At 41.1% G+C, this 18,804-nt stretch overlaps 1 protein-coding gene across 5 annotated transcripts in view; it reads left to right on the forward strand.

Annotated features, from left to right (window-relative positions):
- slc12a5a (solute carrier family 12 member 5a) overlaps positions 1–18,804 on the forward strand; it is a 186,381-nt gene that overhangs the window by 132,447 nt on the left and 35,130 nt on the right. For all 5 annotated transcript variants that reach the window (XM_086041461.1, XM_086041465.1, XM_086041460.1 and 2 more), the window contains exon 4: positions 7,809–7,955. In XM_086041461.1, coding sequence (XP_085897587.1) covers positions 7,809–7,955 — 147 coding nt within the window. The remainder of the gene's footprint in view (positions 1–7,808; positions 7,956–18,804) is intronic.

An 18,804-nucleotide genomic window follows, 5' to 3' on the forward strand; every position in this document is an offset into this window, starting at 1 on the left:
TCACGGATTTGTATATTCACAGATTTTTTTTAATCCCAATTATTGTTCAATATTTTTTTAATGTGGTCAGGTCACGGGGGTTCCCCTATTTCCGTCCATTTTCCCCGTTTTTCGGCCGGCTTGGTGCCCATTCCCCATGATTATTGGAGGTCCACTGCGTTGCCCCTTTATGTACAAAATATAACATATCTCTAAATTAACATATTGGATGTCGTTGTAGACTGTCTAACTGTACCTAATGATGTGTCCAGTAAGTGTATGTTAACAGCATCTAAATCCGCTCTCACATTGTCATAATGCCCAAAGATATGACAGCCTTAAAATATTATATTTGCTCCATAATGTCCAATTGTTGAAATAATCTTCTAGCTGAGCGCTCAGACGTCATTCCATAAGCCCTCCGCCCCGTCTTTTTACAGCCTCCATGTTCTTCCACATTAACGCCGTTTCCCTTCACTGTCTTTTATTGTCGTGCACTAATCCCCCCACCCCTGCATACACACACGCACACACACATCCACTCCCGCACCTCCTGCTCATTAGTCCAGTGCATCGGATCAGTATTCCCATCAGCAGCCTTTCATGAGTATTTATCTTGATTGATGTCACTTCCTGTTATGTGCGGCGTCCGAGCGATGTTGGCTGCTAAACTGACATTTCAAAGTGCACTTATTGTCCTGTCAATAACATCATGGGATTATTCTTTCATACACTGTGGGCCTCGAGTAAAATACCTGTTATCGGCCTTGATTAACATGTTGATTTTTCATGAAAGGGGGTCCTCGCTTTACGAGGGTACTGACATCCCACGCATATTTACGGTTCGCTATTCACAAATTCACCTTTTTGCGCCAAAGCCCTGTCCAAATAGGAATTGGCGTTAACGACGTATGTTGACGTGATACATCACTTTGTATTTCAGGAAGGAGCTAAGTTTAGCCTGGATTGGTTGGGACAACTGAATGATATTTTGAGGTTACGAACGGCATGCAATGAACTACTTTGCATAACGGCGTAAGAATATGGCACAAAAAGGCCCGCTCAGTTACAGCCGTACTTACTGTTTCATTTGCTTGTTTAATTTATGGCCCAGAAGTGTTTTCACATACAAATCCATTCATCATTTAGTCTACCGTGTGACAAACCTTGTTCCCAGGCATAAAGTAGTTCCCTCTTTAAGAACCGCACGGGTTATTCTGCATTTTACCAAGCTCTTCTATCACCAAAATAACAAAAAAACTGGAGTGTTTCAGTCATCATGAAACATTTAGCAGGCTGAGCCTTTTGACATGGATTTTAAATCTTTTAAATCATAAATTGTTGATATGCCCTGTTCCCCATTTTGCAAATCTTCTCCTTTGGCCTACATGTTCACCTTACTCATCGGAGAAATAATGTATCGCTCTGGACTCGTGAGCATTTACGAAAGCTTAAGGCACTCATAAGGCCTAGATAGACCAAATCGGCGTCGGAGCTCGCGAAGCGCCGTGGCGTCTTGAATGCGCCGTCTGATTGGTGTGGTGACCACCGTCGTAGTATCGTAAACTCGTCGGTGAGCATCTGCGGGGGGTTTACGCATGTTGAATCGGCGTCGCCAGTCGTGACATTTGGTCACTCTGATTGGCTGTTAGCTAGCAAATCAGCGCTCAGAGCACCAACGGGAAGTGACAAATGCGGATAAACAGTGAGCACGCCTTCGCTGCCTTAATCTTCTTACAAGTACAAGAGCGAGGGTTGACAATTTAACTATTTCACAATACCGTGTCAAGAACGTGAGGGTTTTGCTTCGCGTGGGAGTTCATCGTGAGCGAAGAATATAGCTGAATGCATTGTTTACGTTTTTATAATCCGCCCCCCGCCAACAGCATTCCGGTTAGATTTTTCTAACAATGAGAAATAGTGACTACCGCCGCCGATGGTATGGAAGGGTATTACATCTCACACATGCGCAGAAGGTACTTTAATGGTCAGCTTCACTGTCTGTCGTTGCAGTGTATTTTTCCGGCGTGACGTGCCGACAGCCGGCCGGACGCCACAGTCTGTCACTGTTGGCCAACGTTGTTTTGGTCTGTCTAGGCCTTTACATACATTTCAACTACAGTGTTCCCCCACATATTTTTTCATCATTTTTTTTACAAATTGTTTTTAGAACCTATCCTCCGTTTTTCACTGACAAACTCACCTATTTGGAGTGAGGGGAGGAGCTTCATTTTGTCAGGCCATAGCCTTCTCTTGCCCCCGTCTTGGTTGGGCAAGTCAGTGAAACAGTTTTATCAGAATTCCATGCAGGACTTGGGCATTAGCTTCGTCCTGGAAAGCCGACCAAATATTATGTTAGGAGGCTCGTACTTTTGAGGTTGGTTGGCATCTCCTCTGGCCATGTCTTTAATAATTCAGCACACCTGAGCAGGAACAGATTTGCTCTATCGACTCCCGTTTGTCCAGCCAAGCGTGGCGACGGCGTTACAAGCTTGCCCTCTGCCTCCCTTCAATTTAATTCCTTTGTCATTTAATTACATCCTCTTCCCTCGCCCAAATTGGAAATCCAACTTGAATGTGCCGCATAGGTGTTACTTCCCCATATCCATGCGATCCAAGTAGTGGCCAAGTAGTAGAATATTACGTAAGAAGTCGTTAAGGTGATGGCACTCATTCCATTCTGATCTTCTGGAATGTCTCCTCATCCATCACCCGCTCATCGCACACCAAGGGTAGGGAATTCACCACAATCTCTTTTTATTGGACCAAGGTTGTCAACCGTGCTGGTTTCTGCAGTTGTGTAGACGTCCACAGGCAAATAGGAAGCAAGACTGTTGGCCTGCAAGGCGGGACAAAAAAAACAAACATTGTGAGACTTTTATGTTTCTGACAGATAGTAAACCAGATGGAAAAAAAACAGCATATTTCACTGTGCTGTGGCACTTCTGTGGTTTGTCTTAAGCGGGGCACACATAAGGCACTAACCAGGCTAAATTTGAGACGTTTCCCCTACTTGTGATCAAATTCAACAAAGACCTGATTGTCTGACATCTCATAAAGAGTTTCATAATTAATTGTGGTGTTGAGTGCATTAAAATTGAATTTTCCTCACTGATCTGATCTCAGAACAATCAGGCCATTTTTAAATGTTAAACAAGTTCCATAGTTGCAATCACAGATACTCAACACTGGGTTTGGCCAAGCGATGGCCTCTATGATTATGAAACAGATCAGTTTGCGAATTATGAAGCAACATTTTTTTTTCTCTCATCATGTGTAGTGTCTCTCAAATAACATCACAAAAAGTGGTTCAGATGTTCAAATTCGTTATGCATATACTAGGGATTAGGAAAATCAGATGTTGTTGGACAGAATTACAATATGTGTATGGTAGCTTGTTTCCACGCAAAACCTACACCAATCAGTGAATTAATCAGGCATTAGACTAGATAATTCAGTTCGCCCCTGCATCTTACCTCAGAAGATATTCCAGACAAATTGTCTGCTTGCAACTTCATGGAATATCCTTTTTCTGAAACCAAGGTCCTTAAAGGCATGCTTGAATAGGTTTGATAAGGAACAAGTCAAAAGCCTTGACCTCAACCATATCGGACACCTTTGGGAGAATGAATCTTCTTTTGGATGATTGGACAAAAAGTTCATGCTTTCCAAGAAAAAGAAGATTTTAGAGCTGCAAAAAGGGGAAAACCTCCAATATCTGATATTTTTAAGATCATAAAAGCCTTGATTCCACCCAATGTTCAGTTCAGTTTGCCACAGTTTGGATCAGGCCAACCCTGATCAGGCTTCCAGTTCCACCACTGGATGCCTTGGTGCTATGGTGATAGCTGTAAATACGATAAACATGACAATTTTCCGACCATGGCAGCTTGGGAACTTTATCATACAGGACAGGAAGGCTCTCCAGCATGTAATTAAAACTTCAAAATAAATAGTAAATAGTAAAAGTAAATAGATATCTCTATATTAAAGTAAAAAAATCAATAACGATAATTTGATGATATTTTGCCAAAAGTACTGTAAATCTGCTCTTGCTTGACAGAACAATTATGGATAGACAGCATTTCTCAACAACCAGCTAATGTTTATATTTTAAACTGTAACGATAGCAGATATCATCAGATTACATAACAAATGATGAAAGGTGTTGAAATAGATTTATGGTGAAAATGTTTGACAATTTATTTCATCCAGTTCCTCCATAATGAGAGGTATCAGCAGTTTGATGTGTAGTATGCAAAAGTGTACAATTTTCAGCTACCATACCACAGCAGTCAGGATGAAAGAAAGCAATATATAAAATCTTTTATTTGATATATGGTGATTTGTGCCATATATGTGACCCTCGAATATGTATTTTGTAGACGGTCCTTAACAAAGACGGGAAGAGAAATACAGCTGTCAGTGCGGGCATTGCATAAACGTTTATGTGACGACAAATGCAGTCGCAATCTTTTGACAGATAGTTTCCAAAATGTTCCTTCCTACACATACTACACATGTGATATAGTCACTAATGTATCTATAATGCAGAGTATGAGCATGGAAGTACTGAATGTTGTGTTTTTCTGAAGAAAAAAAGTACCGATGAGAATACAGTGAAGGCACTGGATCGATAAGCAGTATTGTTAAGCGTAGGAGTATCGATAAAATCTTACCGATACCCATTTCTAATGTATACTGTCGAGCTGGAATACCATTCACTGTCCTTTTTGATTTTTTGTTTTTTAAATTGTCATATTTTTTTTAATTGCTTTTTTTAAAAAAAATATTCTTTGTATAAGTGGAGGCAGACTAGCAAAGTGAGAATTCCTTTTCTCAGTGCTACCGTTGGGTTTTTGCTGTGCATACGTGTAATAATCCTGTAGAATCTTGAATAACAGTGGTTGGTCAGCACTTGCCGCATTTAACACTGTCTGAAAAAGCCATTCCTTTCCTGCGTTTTTTTTTTCTCGGTTATTGTTCTGTGTCAAAGGTACCATGACATGGGCTGGGGGTAACAAAACATACCCCAAATTTGCTGGCTTTGAAGTTTGTACTAGAGGCGTAACAGAGGCGGGATATTGACAGTGCCAAAGTGGAAACCCAGAACCACGAGTTTGAAATGTAACACCCAACACTCACCTGTGGACACTGAAGTGAAATATAGTGCTGATGGAAATGAGGCTTACAGTAAATGTTTGAATGTTACTTTATTAACTTGAAAGTGCAGTTTGGTAAGAGGCTAGTGGCGAGAGGCAGAGCGTGAGCAATAGGAATTTAGTGCCATGGCAAATTTATCAAAGGGTGCGCATCCAACCCACCTGAGCCATCCATTCTGTGGCCTGACCGCGCAACCCCCCATGCTCCCCCCTCGGTGGGCAGCTGTTGCCTCGCAGCTCGCTCAGCGGTGCCCTGCTGGCCTACCTGTGGCTGTGCAGCAGCCTGCCCTCCCTACGCTCACGGTGGCTAGCTCCCACGGGAAATCATCACTGCTGCTGGCTCCCAGCCCGCTTACCAAACCTATTTTGTGTGTGTGTGTGTGTGTGTGTGTGCGTCCGGGTCTGTGCGTGTGTTGACAGGACTGCATTCAGCAAATGAAACAGCAATTGAAAGAAAATGGAAAAGCCGCACTTTTGATAAGGATGTGAGTGTGTGCCCCTCCCTCCCAACAGGCTCACTGATTCAATGCATACACAAGTGTTCAATTTGTTAGCGGCTACTTCACCATATAGTCGAATCATTTCAATCATGTACTCATTTGCCAAATCTGTTTGTGGACATGAAACCAGGTTCCTGTTATCAGACTTGACATTTGACTTCGGTCCCCATTTTGCAAATCTTGCAAAGATTTATTAACCGTATTTGCACATCTTTTGCAACACTGAGGCAAAAAATGCCCATTGTGGAACCAGAATGATTATTTATTGTTCAAATGTGAACTTTTGTCTCCACTGAGCTCTCCTGTGTGTGAACCTTCATAAATATCACATTTTTTTCATCTTTTAGAGAATAAAATGATTACTCAATATCTTGTATTCTATCTTGACATGCTGACATGTCAAAAGCGTACTTCCTTTTGTTTCCTTGTCTAAAAGCCTAACAATAGATACACCTCCTTGACTGCCAGTGTCACAGCATTTTTTTTCTTCAAATCTTCTGTCTTTTGAATAAAGCGACTAAAAATATCGCATTCATCCGCTTTGATATTTCAGTATAAGATCGCATTTACTTAAAACAAAAATCCAACCTGACCTCCTCATGAGCTGCATTGTGCAGCTGCGGCACATTTTTTTATGGAGTGTGATACAGACCGAAACCTGATGATGTGTGTTAAGAGCCCATACATGACCCAATCCACAAGGACCCGTCAATGGTAAAATCTGAATGGTTAATTACAGCGTTCCAATGATTGTGAGCAGCTTGGAATGAAATGAAAATGGAGGACAGAATATTGATTTGGTGCCAGCAGCTTTGAAAATGTTTTTCATTGAGGTGGTTTGAAGGAGGGATAAACATCAATACACTCACTGCACAATCAAAATGCAGGGCTGGAGGTTCCAGCAGCCTAAACATGAGACGTAATGGAAAATTAATATCACCTGTCAGAATAGCTGGCGAAAATCACTCTTCAAACGTTTACCATAATAAAGCCACTTTTACAAGAAAATCATAACCCTTCATTACAATAAGGTTGGAATAGTCTTGAATAAAATGTACAATATGAGAAAGAAGGAATAAAAGATAATGTTGTGAGAAAATCAGAATCTACCAAGTCAAAATATTATAGGCATAAAGAAGTAATTTTAGATAGACTTGTAATATTAAAAGATGCACGCATAGATGCACAATCGCGGTCTCCAATTGCCCATGTCACATGCTTGGCGGACTCCATCATCCGTAAGGGGAGAGCTTGCAGTTTATCTGCCAACGTCATGCACGGACCCCTCTATTTCTGTTTCCGCAATGAAGAGCATAGCGTACTAAGGCGTTCTGCGCTGCCCTGATTTTGATACAAATGAGGGATGCCCATAGGATTGGCCGGGAAAAGACTACTTACTACTTCCATCCCACAACTGTGTGGAATAAGAGATAATCCACTCGTTTTTAGCCATCTTTGGGGGCGGCCATTTTGTCACGGCTGTCAACTGAAAATGACATCACAGCTACTCAGGGCTCAGGTAACGACCAATAATGGCTGACCTGTTTTCTGAAGCTGAGCCGTGATTGGTTGTTACCTTAGCCCTGAGCATCTGTTATGTAATTTTCAGTTGACAGAAGTGACAAAATGGCCGTCCCCAGAGATGGCTAAAAACGGGTGGATTAACTTTTATTCCACAAGCGCAATATTTATCAGAATGCTTTGTTGCAACTAGTGGGCCTGCTGGGAACATACGTTTATACATATGTTTTAGAAAATATGTTTGGGTTGATTTCCCCTTTAACGACAAGAAAGTTGCCATTTTACTTGCAAAACGGTCTCAGAAAGAGACTTAAATCCGACATTTGAAAAAAAAAATGTCATAATGTGGGAATACAGTTCATTTTATATGATCAACAATAGTTCTTATTTTACAATTGGAAGTGGTAATATTCCAAATATATTCAATATATATTCAAAATATACAAATGTATGCCATTTGAAAAAAGTCAGAATTTTGTGAGGATAACATGGTAAACTTATCAAGTCAGAATAATACGAGAATGAACTGAAAATCTTGAAGCGCATATCTATTTTGTTTCCAGGTGTGCATTTGCCGTTTATTTTCTCTCTTATTTCAATCATATTGACTTCTGCTGACCCCACCACCAATTGTGTCCCCTGGCAGGCCCCCCAGCTCGGCACGCTAATGGGCGTCTACCTGCCTTGCATCCAGAACATCTTCGGCGTCATCCTCTTCCTCAGGATGACCTGGCTGGTCGGCATCGGCGGAATCATCGGAACCTTCGTTATTGTCTTCATGTGCTGTACCACCGTAAGTACTTCCTTTCTGTCTTTTTGGCAGAGAAGCAGGGTGTGCACCTTGGACTGGCTTCCAGCCAATCCCAGGGCACATATAGACAAACAACTGGTCACACTCATAATCACACCTACGGACAATTAAGAGTAGGCATGGGCAACTTAAATGCTGGACGGGGCCACAATTTTTCCATCAGTGTTACTGGGAGGGGCCACAAACGACTATGCACATCCTAACCTGATGTATGACAAAGACACTGTTTTAAATACAGACAAAATATGTGCAAATTGAGTGCTCTTAATATATTTCAGTTTTGATAATACATTTTTCAATGCATGTATAAAAGATCCACTATCCTAACCCAACAACAAAGGGTTTGAAGCAAACAACAAAATTACCACAAGCTTTTCCAGTGCATAGGGCTCTTTAACATGAAAAATACTGTTCAAGGGCGGCACAAAACCGCTGAACATTAAGTGCAAGAGCTTATTTTGTACATTAAAAAAAAACTCACTCAAAATGGTTATCTTAGTGATATGTTTGTCCTGCATACATTCCAAATCTGTAAAACAATTAATATTCATATTCATATTCATATCAATATTCCTATTCACTTTGTAATATAGGGCAGTATACGACCCAGTGTAAGTGCAACTAAGACATGTCTGCCAACTACAGTCAACCACTGCATATTTGCAGTTCCGAAACCGTGGATTTGCATATTTACATACTTTTATTGTTTTGAGTATTTTTAATCATTTGGATTTTTCCCGGGTCCCCGATGTCCCACCTACCCACTTATTCCCCCTGTTTTTCGTGGTAAATGTATATTGAATGTTTATCAGCGTTTGTTTGTTTTTTTTAAGATTTGGGGGACAGTTGTAAAACACACACACAAAAAAACTTGACAATTTTTTAACAACTTCTTAAATTTAGCTTTAATGCTGCCAGTTTCCCGTCCCTGATTTACAGTCTTCAAATAATGTTAAATGCAGTTTTTGGAATGTGTGAGGAAGGCGGCGAAAACCCACCAAGCAAACTTAAAGTGACACTTGATTGGGCTGAAAATCAACACTTAAATAATAGGTCTGTATGAAAAAATTATGTCAGCACTAAAATGCACTCACGTAAAAGAATCTGTGGTTATTTATGGGCTTTTTTGTGGTGACTAAAGCCGCAAATTGGCACGCCCACTTTTGGGTCGTGTTTTTTTGTCGTCCATCTCAGGCTGTCAACGTCATCGCAGGGAGGCTTGATTTTGGTTTGTCACATTCTGTTGTCACCTAGTGTCTGAAAGTGATTAATTGCCATTAAAATGCATTTGCACATTCCTACTCTTTTCCATTTCAAACTGTGAAAATATAAAAATGGGCGGCACAATATTTAGTTTTTATTAACATCAAATGTGAGCTCCTATGAGGAAAAACCACTATCACCTCCACAAAATCAAACATATTGTGCTGATTGTTTTTTCTATTTTTTTTTTTTTTAAATTATCGGTTACAGTGGACAATACCAGGGATATGCATATGAATTTTAGTCACAATTGATCGTAGTTTTCGGACATTTAGCGATGCAAACGCATAGCTTTATTTTCCAAGCAGTATGGCTGTTGGCTCCCGCGGCAGAATTAGCTTTCGATTGCTAACAGTCAAAGTTAGTAGAAGGAGATCAACTACTTACCATCCATACATTTTCATTTCATGTTTATTTGAATAGGGACAGATGCGACAACATAGTTGAATGAAAAACAATCTCCAATGCACAGCATCACAGCATTTGTAGCTAATGCTAATTTCCAATGCCCATCCCTAGAAGGGCTTTTAAGCAAACAATCAGAGAAAGAAAAAGGAAAAAACACAAACAACTTTTAAGACATATCACTATTTAAAACAGTGGAACACAAATGCACGACGCCGCCAACCCAATCCCTCCACCCTCCACATCCACATACACACTACCTATGGGTGCAGGCCTGATATTCAACCAACTATTTTGCCAATTTAACCTTAAAGAGTTTATAATTTTGTGTTGCTTTCACATCAGAGGACAGCTCATTCCATATCTTAACTCCCCTGACTGTGAAAGATGTCTGGCCGAAGGAGGTTTTTCTGTAGGATATTTTACAATTCCCTGCGACTGCCCTCCTAGTTACAACTCCACTGACATGTAAAGGTTTTATCAAATCAGATAAAACCTGAGGGGCTTGGTCATTCAACCATTTCCACATCAGGGCAGAGTTTGCCACTGTAATGTAGTTGTGAAAATTCAACACTTTCAGATCTTCCACAACCTGACAAGTGGTGTGATCTTACACATGAGGGTTCGTGTCTCGGACGAGCTGCACGCTCGAGTAGGAGCTAGCTCCGCACCGCCACCGGTCAGCCAGTAGCCGGTGTTCTGCTAGATTCCGCTCGGCATCACCGGTGCGGCGTGCGATCGCTAATTAGTGGCCGATTCGAGAAAATGGATGGAAGTATACTTTGAAAAGACATGCCGTCTAGGCAGCCAAGATGCTCCGTGTCTACCTTCACCCGTGTTTGCCACGGCCAGTCAACCAGCCAGGAACACCGTGTTTGCTACAGAGATCTCGTTGCGGCGAACGCTTTAATTCTGTCCAGCCAGAGATACAGCGAGTGCGAGTGGGCCGGCCCGTGTGCATCAATTTCGGATAAATACAAGCCCCGGAGATCGGCTTGTCGAAATGTCCAAGTTGGACTTGGAAAGATTTAAGAGCCCCGGACTTCCAGCGAGGCCGTCCCTTGAGCCAAGTATGGCCATTTAATGCACCTCATTTTCGGATAGGCGGCGCAGGGGTGGACCTCGGAGAAAAAGTAAGTCAAGCTAACACTTTAAATGTAATCTATAACAACCTGTGAGCAATTCAGCTAACGAAAAAGCTTCTTGAACGCAATGTGTTTGAGTATCTTGGTGACTTATGACATGAAACGACGTATGTGATAAGTCCACCTCAGCTACATGTAGGCTGCTCATTTCTTGCTCTTTTTGGTCAGACATGGAAAGACTCATTGTTTTGTCATGTTTTCAGTGGTTGAAGTGGGCCTAAGTAGAGATGTCATCATTTATTGGGGCCGATTGATCCCCGTTATTTTGACCATTTTAGCGACGTTATTTACAATGACTTTGAATGATAAAATGTAATCGTGACGTCACACAAGGCATGGAGGGAGAATAGTCAAATTGCTAATTTCTTGTAGGCGTTCCTGAACACGTTAGTTTTGTACTGATTTCTTCAAAACAAATTGATCAAAGTTAAGATGCAAGCTAATATCATTTTCCTGATACATAAATTGAGCTTGTTGTTGAAAAAGCTCTCTGATCACTTTAAGATTTGAACCTGAGACCTCTTGACTGTTAGGCAGACATGCTAACCCACTAGAACACCACGCTGCCCTTGTTGAAACATGTCAACCGGATTCAAGATTGTTCCTTTTTCGGGGGTTCCTTTAGCATGTCTTCTCTTTGCTTCCACTGAACATTTTATCAGGACTGCGATGTTGGCGCGCGTGTAAATGTGTTCTGTGCGTGTGTGTTTGTATGTGCGAGCAGCCTAGATTCTCCTCCAGCACTGAGTGTATTTATAGAACAGCCCCCTCAAATCCCCACCATGGCAAACTAGCCTACACACGCACGCACACGCACGCGCGTGCACGCCATCGATACATTTCCCCACATCGTGACACTCGTCTCTCTGCTTTTCTGTTTGTACTCGGGCACGTTTTGCGTGCCACTCGTATTTGCTTGCCTTCCATCCCAGTTTATATTGATCTTGTAAGCGTGATGAAAACAGTGTGCACAGAGAGGAAAAACAAGCTCCGAGCTGGCTCACACTGACAGCAACACAAACACACTCAAATTTCCTCTCCATCTCTCATTCTCTCTTTCGTTCTCACACACACGCGCGCACGCACACGCATTCGGGGAGGCGTGTTTCTTATCAGTCACACTGCTGAGATCATTGCAGAGGCCCCGGGGTGATAAGCCTGAGCACGAACGGTGTGCGAGGACCCCCGCCCGCCACCTCTCTCTCCTCCTGTGCTCCTTACATAACACATCACCACCCAGCCCTCGGGGGGCTGCCAGCTATGCGCTGATGTAGTGTGCGCGTGTGCTCTTATGCATGGGTACACACATAGCAAAGCCCCCCGCCCCACCCAAAAGTCAAATCCACGGGAAGCGTGCGGCTCAGCATAGCATCATTGAGAGCATGAGGTTGAAAGAATTTTGAAATGTTGCAATTGGACTGTAAAATGATGACTAGATTCTTTTATTCTCATCATATGTGTGCTTTTCCGCGCTAAATTATGACTTTTTCCAACATAATACACAACATTATTCTCGGTATATTTTTACTGTACCTTCATTATATGGAGACTTTATTTACGCCGAGTTAAGTCTCTTTTTCCCTTGTAACATGCAGCTTTATTCTTGAAATCGAAATATTGAGGGCAGCACGGTGGTCGACTGGTTAGCACGTCCGCCTCACAGTTCAGAGGTCGCGGGTTCGATCCCGGCTCCGGCCTCCCTGTGTGGAGTTTGCATGTTCTCCCCGTGCCTGCGTGGGTTTTCTCCAGGTACTCCGGTTTCCTCCCACATTCCAAAAACATGCATGGTAAGTTGATTGGACTCTCTGAATTGCCCCTTGGTGTGATTGTGAGTGCGGATGTTTTGTGCCCTGCGATTGGCTGGCAACCAATTCAGGGTGTCCCCCGCCCACTGCCCAAAGACAACTGGGATAGGCTCCAGCACGCCCCGAGACCCTTGTGAGGATAAGCGGTATCGATAATGGATGAATGGATAGAAATATTGATTCTCTAGTCTCGTAATATAGTGGGCCCCTGCATACTGGCGGTTCGAGATTCACCTATTTGCAGATTATTTGGGTGGAACCTATCCCTGGTTATTTGTGGAACACCCATCTTAATTGCATTTTTTTCAATATTTAGCTTTTCAGGGCAATTATAAGGAGCGAGAATTAAATATGGACTTTCGATATTCTTGGTCGGGTTTGAATGGTTGTCCACTGTATTTAATTTTATTCCCACTAAATTAGTATTTTTTTCCACTGAAATATACGCAAGATAGGACTAAATTCTAAGAAATTGCAACTTTATTCTCGTAAAGTTATGATTTCTTTGTTGTAATATGCCAAATTCATATAAGCAAAATTACTTCATGACACAATATTTAGCATTATTCTTGTGACATTGAAGGCCCTTTTTTCGTTCCCAGTGCAAGTCTAATGCAAGGTAAAGTCTAACTGTGTGCATGGGAGTACTTTCTTTGTTTCGTTGCTGGACTTTGCGCAGGTTGACTTGATCGTCGTGGGGCGTTTGCATCCGTGGGAAACGCAGCATTTTCCCAGGCAATCGTGGTGACATCCCTCATTTTCATTCAAATCCGGGCAGTCACAGTGTACGTCGGCTTGACATTTGGGAAACAGAAATAGACTCTCTGGGGTCCGTGCGGGACATTGGCAGGTAAACTGCAAGGTCTCCCCTTGCGGATGATGTAGTCAACCGTGTATGTGACGTGGGCAATTGGAGACCACCTTGCACCCCGAACATGTGTGCCCTTTTTTCCCCCTGTAATATTACAACTTTTTACTTTTGATATTATGACTTTTTGTCATTTTTCTATATTAACAAGTTCAAAATGATGACTTTCCTTGTAATATACAACTTCATCCTTATAATCTTTAAAGATAGAACATTAAAATAGCACTTTTTTTTGTATTGCATGACTTTATTTTTACAATGTTTTGACTTCATACTAGTGGACTTTTTACTCATAAAGTTAAACTGTATTCTCGTAATGTTATGACTTCTTCCCCGTAATATCAGATTTTATTTTCTTAATACTTTGCCTTTTCTCCTTCTTGTCTGTAATAGTATTTATATATTGTTTTATATATTATATAATATATATTTTGGCTCCCTTCATCTGCGACACTGGACATTTAACAAACTGCATTCGTTATCGCATGATGGATGTGAAAGTAGCAATGAAAACACGCACACATGCCCTATGCTCTATTCTTGCATGTTTCTATCCCAGATAATGAAAGCAGGCTTGGACACAATGAGGTTTAATATCCTAGATGGAAGGCTGTCTGTTGTGTGGCCGTCCTCATTACTTCCAGGTCTTGAATCCAAATCCGGTGGAGATGGTGGGGAAGGAGGGGTTCGGAGATGGTGTTGGGGGGGGGGGGGTGACTCATTTATATGCTGCGGATGCTTCATCTTTTTTCCCTTTTACTCTCATCTCTCATGCTTCCTCAATTTTCTGGAAGCCTTTTTTCATTTTGCATTCTCATTATTTCCTCCCTCGCTTTTGATTCCCTTACCCATCCCTCACCCAACACACCACACCGCACCACCAAGGCTCCGTGCCATGCGTGTCTTCACTATCTCACTTTCCTACACCTGAGATTCCATTTTGCCCTCCACCAGGATGTTAGCTCCCTCGCAAGCGGACTTCTGCTGAAGTTGCAGCGGACGACGGAAGAAATCATCTGACAACGGGGGCGTAGTGAAGCGTGCTAATGAAGTGGGGTTCTCGTGCTGCGGGACACTCTTCTGTCACAAGCAATCTCCTCTCCGCTCCCAAGGTCCACCAAAGGCCAAATAGGAGCGTTAGGTCAGAATACAAGCAGACCTAAAGTGTCCTTTGCGCTCAGTGCGATGAGCTCATGAAACCTTTCATTGCACGATTTTTGTAGCAGCTTTTACCAAAGAGACGGTTAAAACAAACAAACAGCAATAAAAACAAAGACAATTGAAATGATGGCCGTAAAATATACAGTACAGAGGTAGGGCATTTTACTCAATTTTGCTGGTCCATTATTCATCATACATCAGCAACCTGGGTACTCGTCTCTCATTCGTCAAGTCCATCATTTTTCGTGACGAACCAAATTGTAATCGTCAGTCAGTTCGTCAGTTAAGGCCGTCAATTAGTCCATTAGAAGTCCGTCGGCCTGTCAGTCCATGCCCCCAACCCCCAAAAAAGAAACGTCACTGATGGACGCGGTTTAGCGACGATTACTCTGACGGACAAAAATCCACTTCCGTCAGTGCTTAGTCCGTCATTTAGTCCATGACAGACTGAGTCCGTTAGTCTGACGGAATGCCCAACGCTGTGACAATCCCATCTTTATTTTTGCACTTATTTTTGTCTCGACGTGTTTGTCGTAATATTTCAACCTACTCGCAAAATGTCCTCCTGATATGCGACTTAATTCTCATAAAAATCATCTCCCTAAGTGTCATTTTTTTTCCATTTTTTTGAGAAAACACAAAAAAATGTACCAAATCCTGAATACCCTATATCATATTTATTTAAAAATTCATTTCGGAGGTTTAACTGAGGATGTAGTCGATTTTAGCAGAGGTGGCCAACATCAGGAAGAGCTAAAATGTTGTTTTTTTTTGTTTTTGTTTTGTTAAAACGTTCAAATATGACTTAAGCAACTATAGTGTTAGGCTAAATATAAACTTCTAGTGTATGTAATGCTACGTTCACACCAAACGCAGATGAAGTGTTCCGAGACGCTTGATTCGCTCACGTTTGACCGCGGGAAATTTCAACCTTGAATACTGCAGACACTCATTCGCTTAATAAAACAATAGTCATAGAAAATTTTGACTTTCTTGTAATGTACTTTTTACCTTTATTTGTGTGATATTCAAACAATACCATATACGGTGTATCTGTTTTTTTTCTCATAATATGCAACTTTATTCTCCGAAAATTCAGAATTCTTTCTCATAATACACTTCTTTATCAACTTAAATTTGGAAAAAGGTCCTATTTTTGTCAATAATGCATTGAATATTTTGCCTTTTTGTCTATTTTGAAATCCAAACTTTCTCTTCTAATATACAACTTTATACTCACAGTATTGCAACTTTATCCTAGTAAAATTCAAAATGTTCCCCAACTTTTTGATTGCCAAGTTACATTATTCTTATTAATTGATGGCTTTTTCTTGTAAAATAGTTACTGGTATATCTTTATTCTTGCGTTTTTCGAAAGCAATATCTACAACTTCAGTCTGCAACTTCAGTCTTGTGATGTCTGGACTTTATGCTAAGAAAAATGTTGACTTTTTCTCAAAAAACACAACTTTATACTCAGAATATAAAACACGTCATTTACCATCAGGAGTTACAATGTTCAGTGATGGAATTTTTTTCAAGGCTAACAAGCATTGGCTTCACGTGTACACCATATTCCCTCCTAATTTATGGCAGGAGGTTTGACTGCAGGTCAGGTCGGGTGCTGACCTTATAGGACGGCGCGGTCCACTGAGTCGAGACATCCGCTGATTGGTATATATTTAATAATGTCCCTGACAGCAGGAGGACGGCATGGAGAAATGTAGGACGCTGGTAATAGTAAAAGTCAAGTCACCAAATGGGATTTGACCGAAAGTCAAAATAAAATGACAGAGCTGAAAATGAGACGAAGGAGTGGAGACATCCTGATGGTTGGTGTCACCTTGTCTGGACACCCCGACACAATTTTGTTGATGGAGGCTGCGACAGAGGAAATGTTCCATTTTGAACCGCCACCTTCAACACGCAGACAGATTTGGTGCACCCCCTCCATTGTCGGGTTGCGATTCAACGATTGCGTATGCGACGGGACTACCTCTACGCGCCATCAGATAAAACACTTAAACAATTACAGCCTTATCTGCTGTGGCGGGAGAAGAGCTTGTGGCCTCATTAGGAGCAGATTAGCAGGAAGGAACAGAGCCCCTTCGCCAGTCACTTGGCTCATCGTCATCCGGACCCTCAGGTGCCACTAACCACATTACAACCTTCACGGGGACAGATGAGGTGATAGGTAAATAAATGTCTTCCATCCTAGCTGGGGAGTCACCGCATAGTCGTTGGCTGTCCAACAATGAAGGTCAAGCTTATTTTTTAGCTTGAAGAAACTAATGTGGTATATAGCGGTTTAGTAAGTTGTGCCTTTTTCCTGCAGGCCCACTAGTTGAAACGCGGCATTCTGATTAGTTTTGCATTTGTGCAATATAAGTTAAGCAGCGAAATGCACTCGTTTTTAGCCATCTATGGGGGCGGCCATTCTGTCTTCTGTCGACTGAAAATGACATCACAACTGCTCACAACGACCAATCACGGCTGACCTGTTTAGCCGTGATTGGTCGTCTTTAACATTGGAGGGAAATATCGCTCAAAGGCAAATTTTAAACCATAATTCCAAAAAAAACACACAAAAAAAAAATGCTCCAGTCAACAAATTTCAATCAAAATTCCAGTTGAACGGCATTTTGAGTTATTAAATATTAAACGGTTTCATCCATCGATTTGGAAGAGAACATGCCTCAAAGTCAACCAATTTCAAATTATGCTCCAAAGTCACATGGTTTCAACCAAAAATCTTGGGACAAATATGCCCCAATGTAAAACAACTTCATTCAAAATTCCTGGGAAAAAATGTGTTCCAAAGTGAAACCATTTCACCCAAAATTTATGGATATAGAATATCTTTCAAAAACAGACCATTTCAACCAATATTTTCAGGGAGAAAATGCCTCCAAAGTCAAAGAATTTCCACCAAAATTCTCGGGGAAAATTTTTTTCATAAATCAAATAACTTTGACCAAACATTTCAGGTGAAAATATCCCTAAAAGTCAAACAGCTTCAGTCAAAATTAGGGAGTGAATTTACCAATATCAAAGAATTCAAACCCAAATTTTTTTGGGAAGTATGCCTCAAATTCAAACAGTTTTAATCCATATAACTACATTAATGAAAATATGAGAACATTCCAAAATGTGGCTGTTTGAATGTATTGTAAATGCAATTCCGAGTGTTTTTGTTCAAAATCCGATTGAGTTCTCATGGACCATGCTCTCTGGTAATGATATAAATCTGTTAATCTTGATGTAAATTATGGACATCAACCATGATTGGAGCCAAATGGAAAAATGTAAACGTGAGAAACCTCGTAACTGTGAAACTGAAGTGGTAACCACTAGGGTAGCAATAGCCCATTACGCAAGGTAACATTAAAAATTTCAATTTTTAAAAAATGTATTTTTATTGAGAAAATATTAATAAGAATATCGGTATTTATCATATTTTTTTATCACAGTTTTTTTTTAATCTAGTTTAATGTTTCGCTACCTGTTTTGGCTAATGGAGGTAATAGTGTTACAATTATAACAATTATGTAATAACACAATAACAATGACATCATTGCAGAAGAGACAGATAGGGCATACCAAAAAATTGAGAAAATATTTAGAAAAAACGAATAAAGGTTGTCCTGCCGCAAGTTCTTTTCATGTGCCACCCATGTGAGACGTCACTCTCAACAGTTGTACAATAGCGTTGGAGCGCACCCATGAAATCTTAATGCCGTCTTCGCACCGTCACACAGCATCATTCTTTCATTTTCCTCTTCTTCACTTGTCATTTGTACTCTTCCGGAACATTCTTCATGCTCTTTCTATCCCCAGCCTTTCTCTCCATCTCTCTCCCTGGCAGCACTTTGACCACGTACATTATCTAATCTACACACATTTCGATTCTCTAATTCCATCTTTGTGAATAATATCCCGTCGATTATGACGTGGAACATTGCAAGGCAAAGGAAAAACTCATTTTTATTAGCCATAAAATGGATTATGACTAAGTGGATATAGATGGATAGCGAATACCATCATAACAAATGTGTGTATGCAGTGGACACATATATATATGGTCCATCTAGTTTGTTAGGACGATAATGTAACATCTTTTGACTTTTGCTGAGTCAAGAAGCTAATCAGCTGAAAGCCAAGTTTGCTCCATATTGTACGCTGAC

The sequence above is a fragment of the Filicampus tigris genome, chromosome 9, assembly GCF_054856515.1.
Source record: "Filicampus tigris isolate MCC_2025a chromosome 9, RoL_Ftig_1.0, whole genome shotgun sequence".
NCBI classification, from domain to species: domain Eukaryota; kingdom Metazoa; phylum Chordata; class Actinopteri; order Syngnathiformes; family Syngnathidae; genus Filicampus; species Filicampus tigris.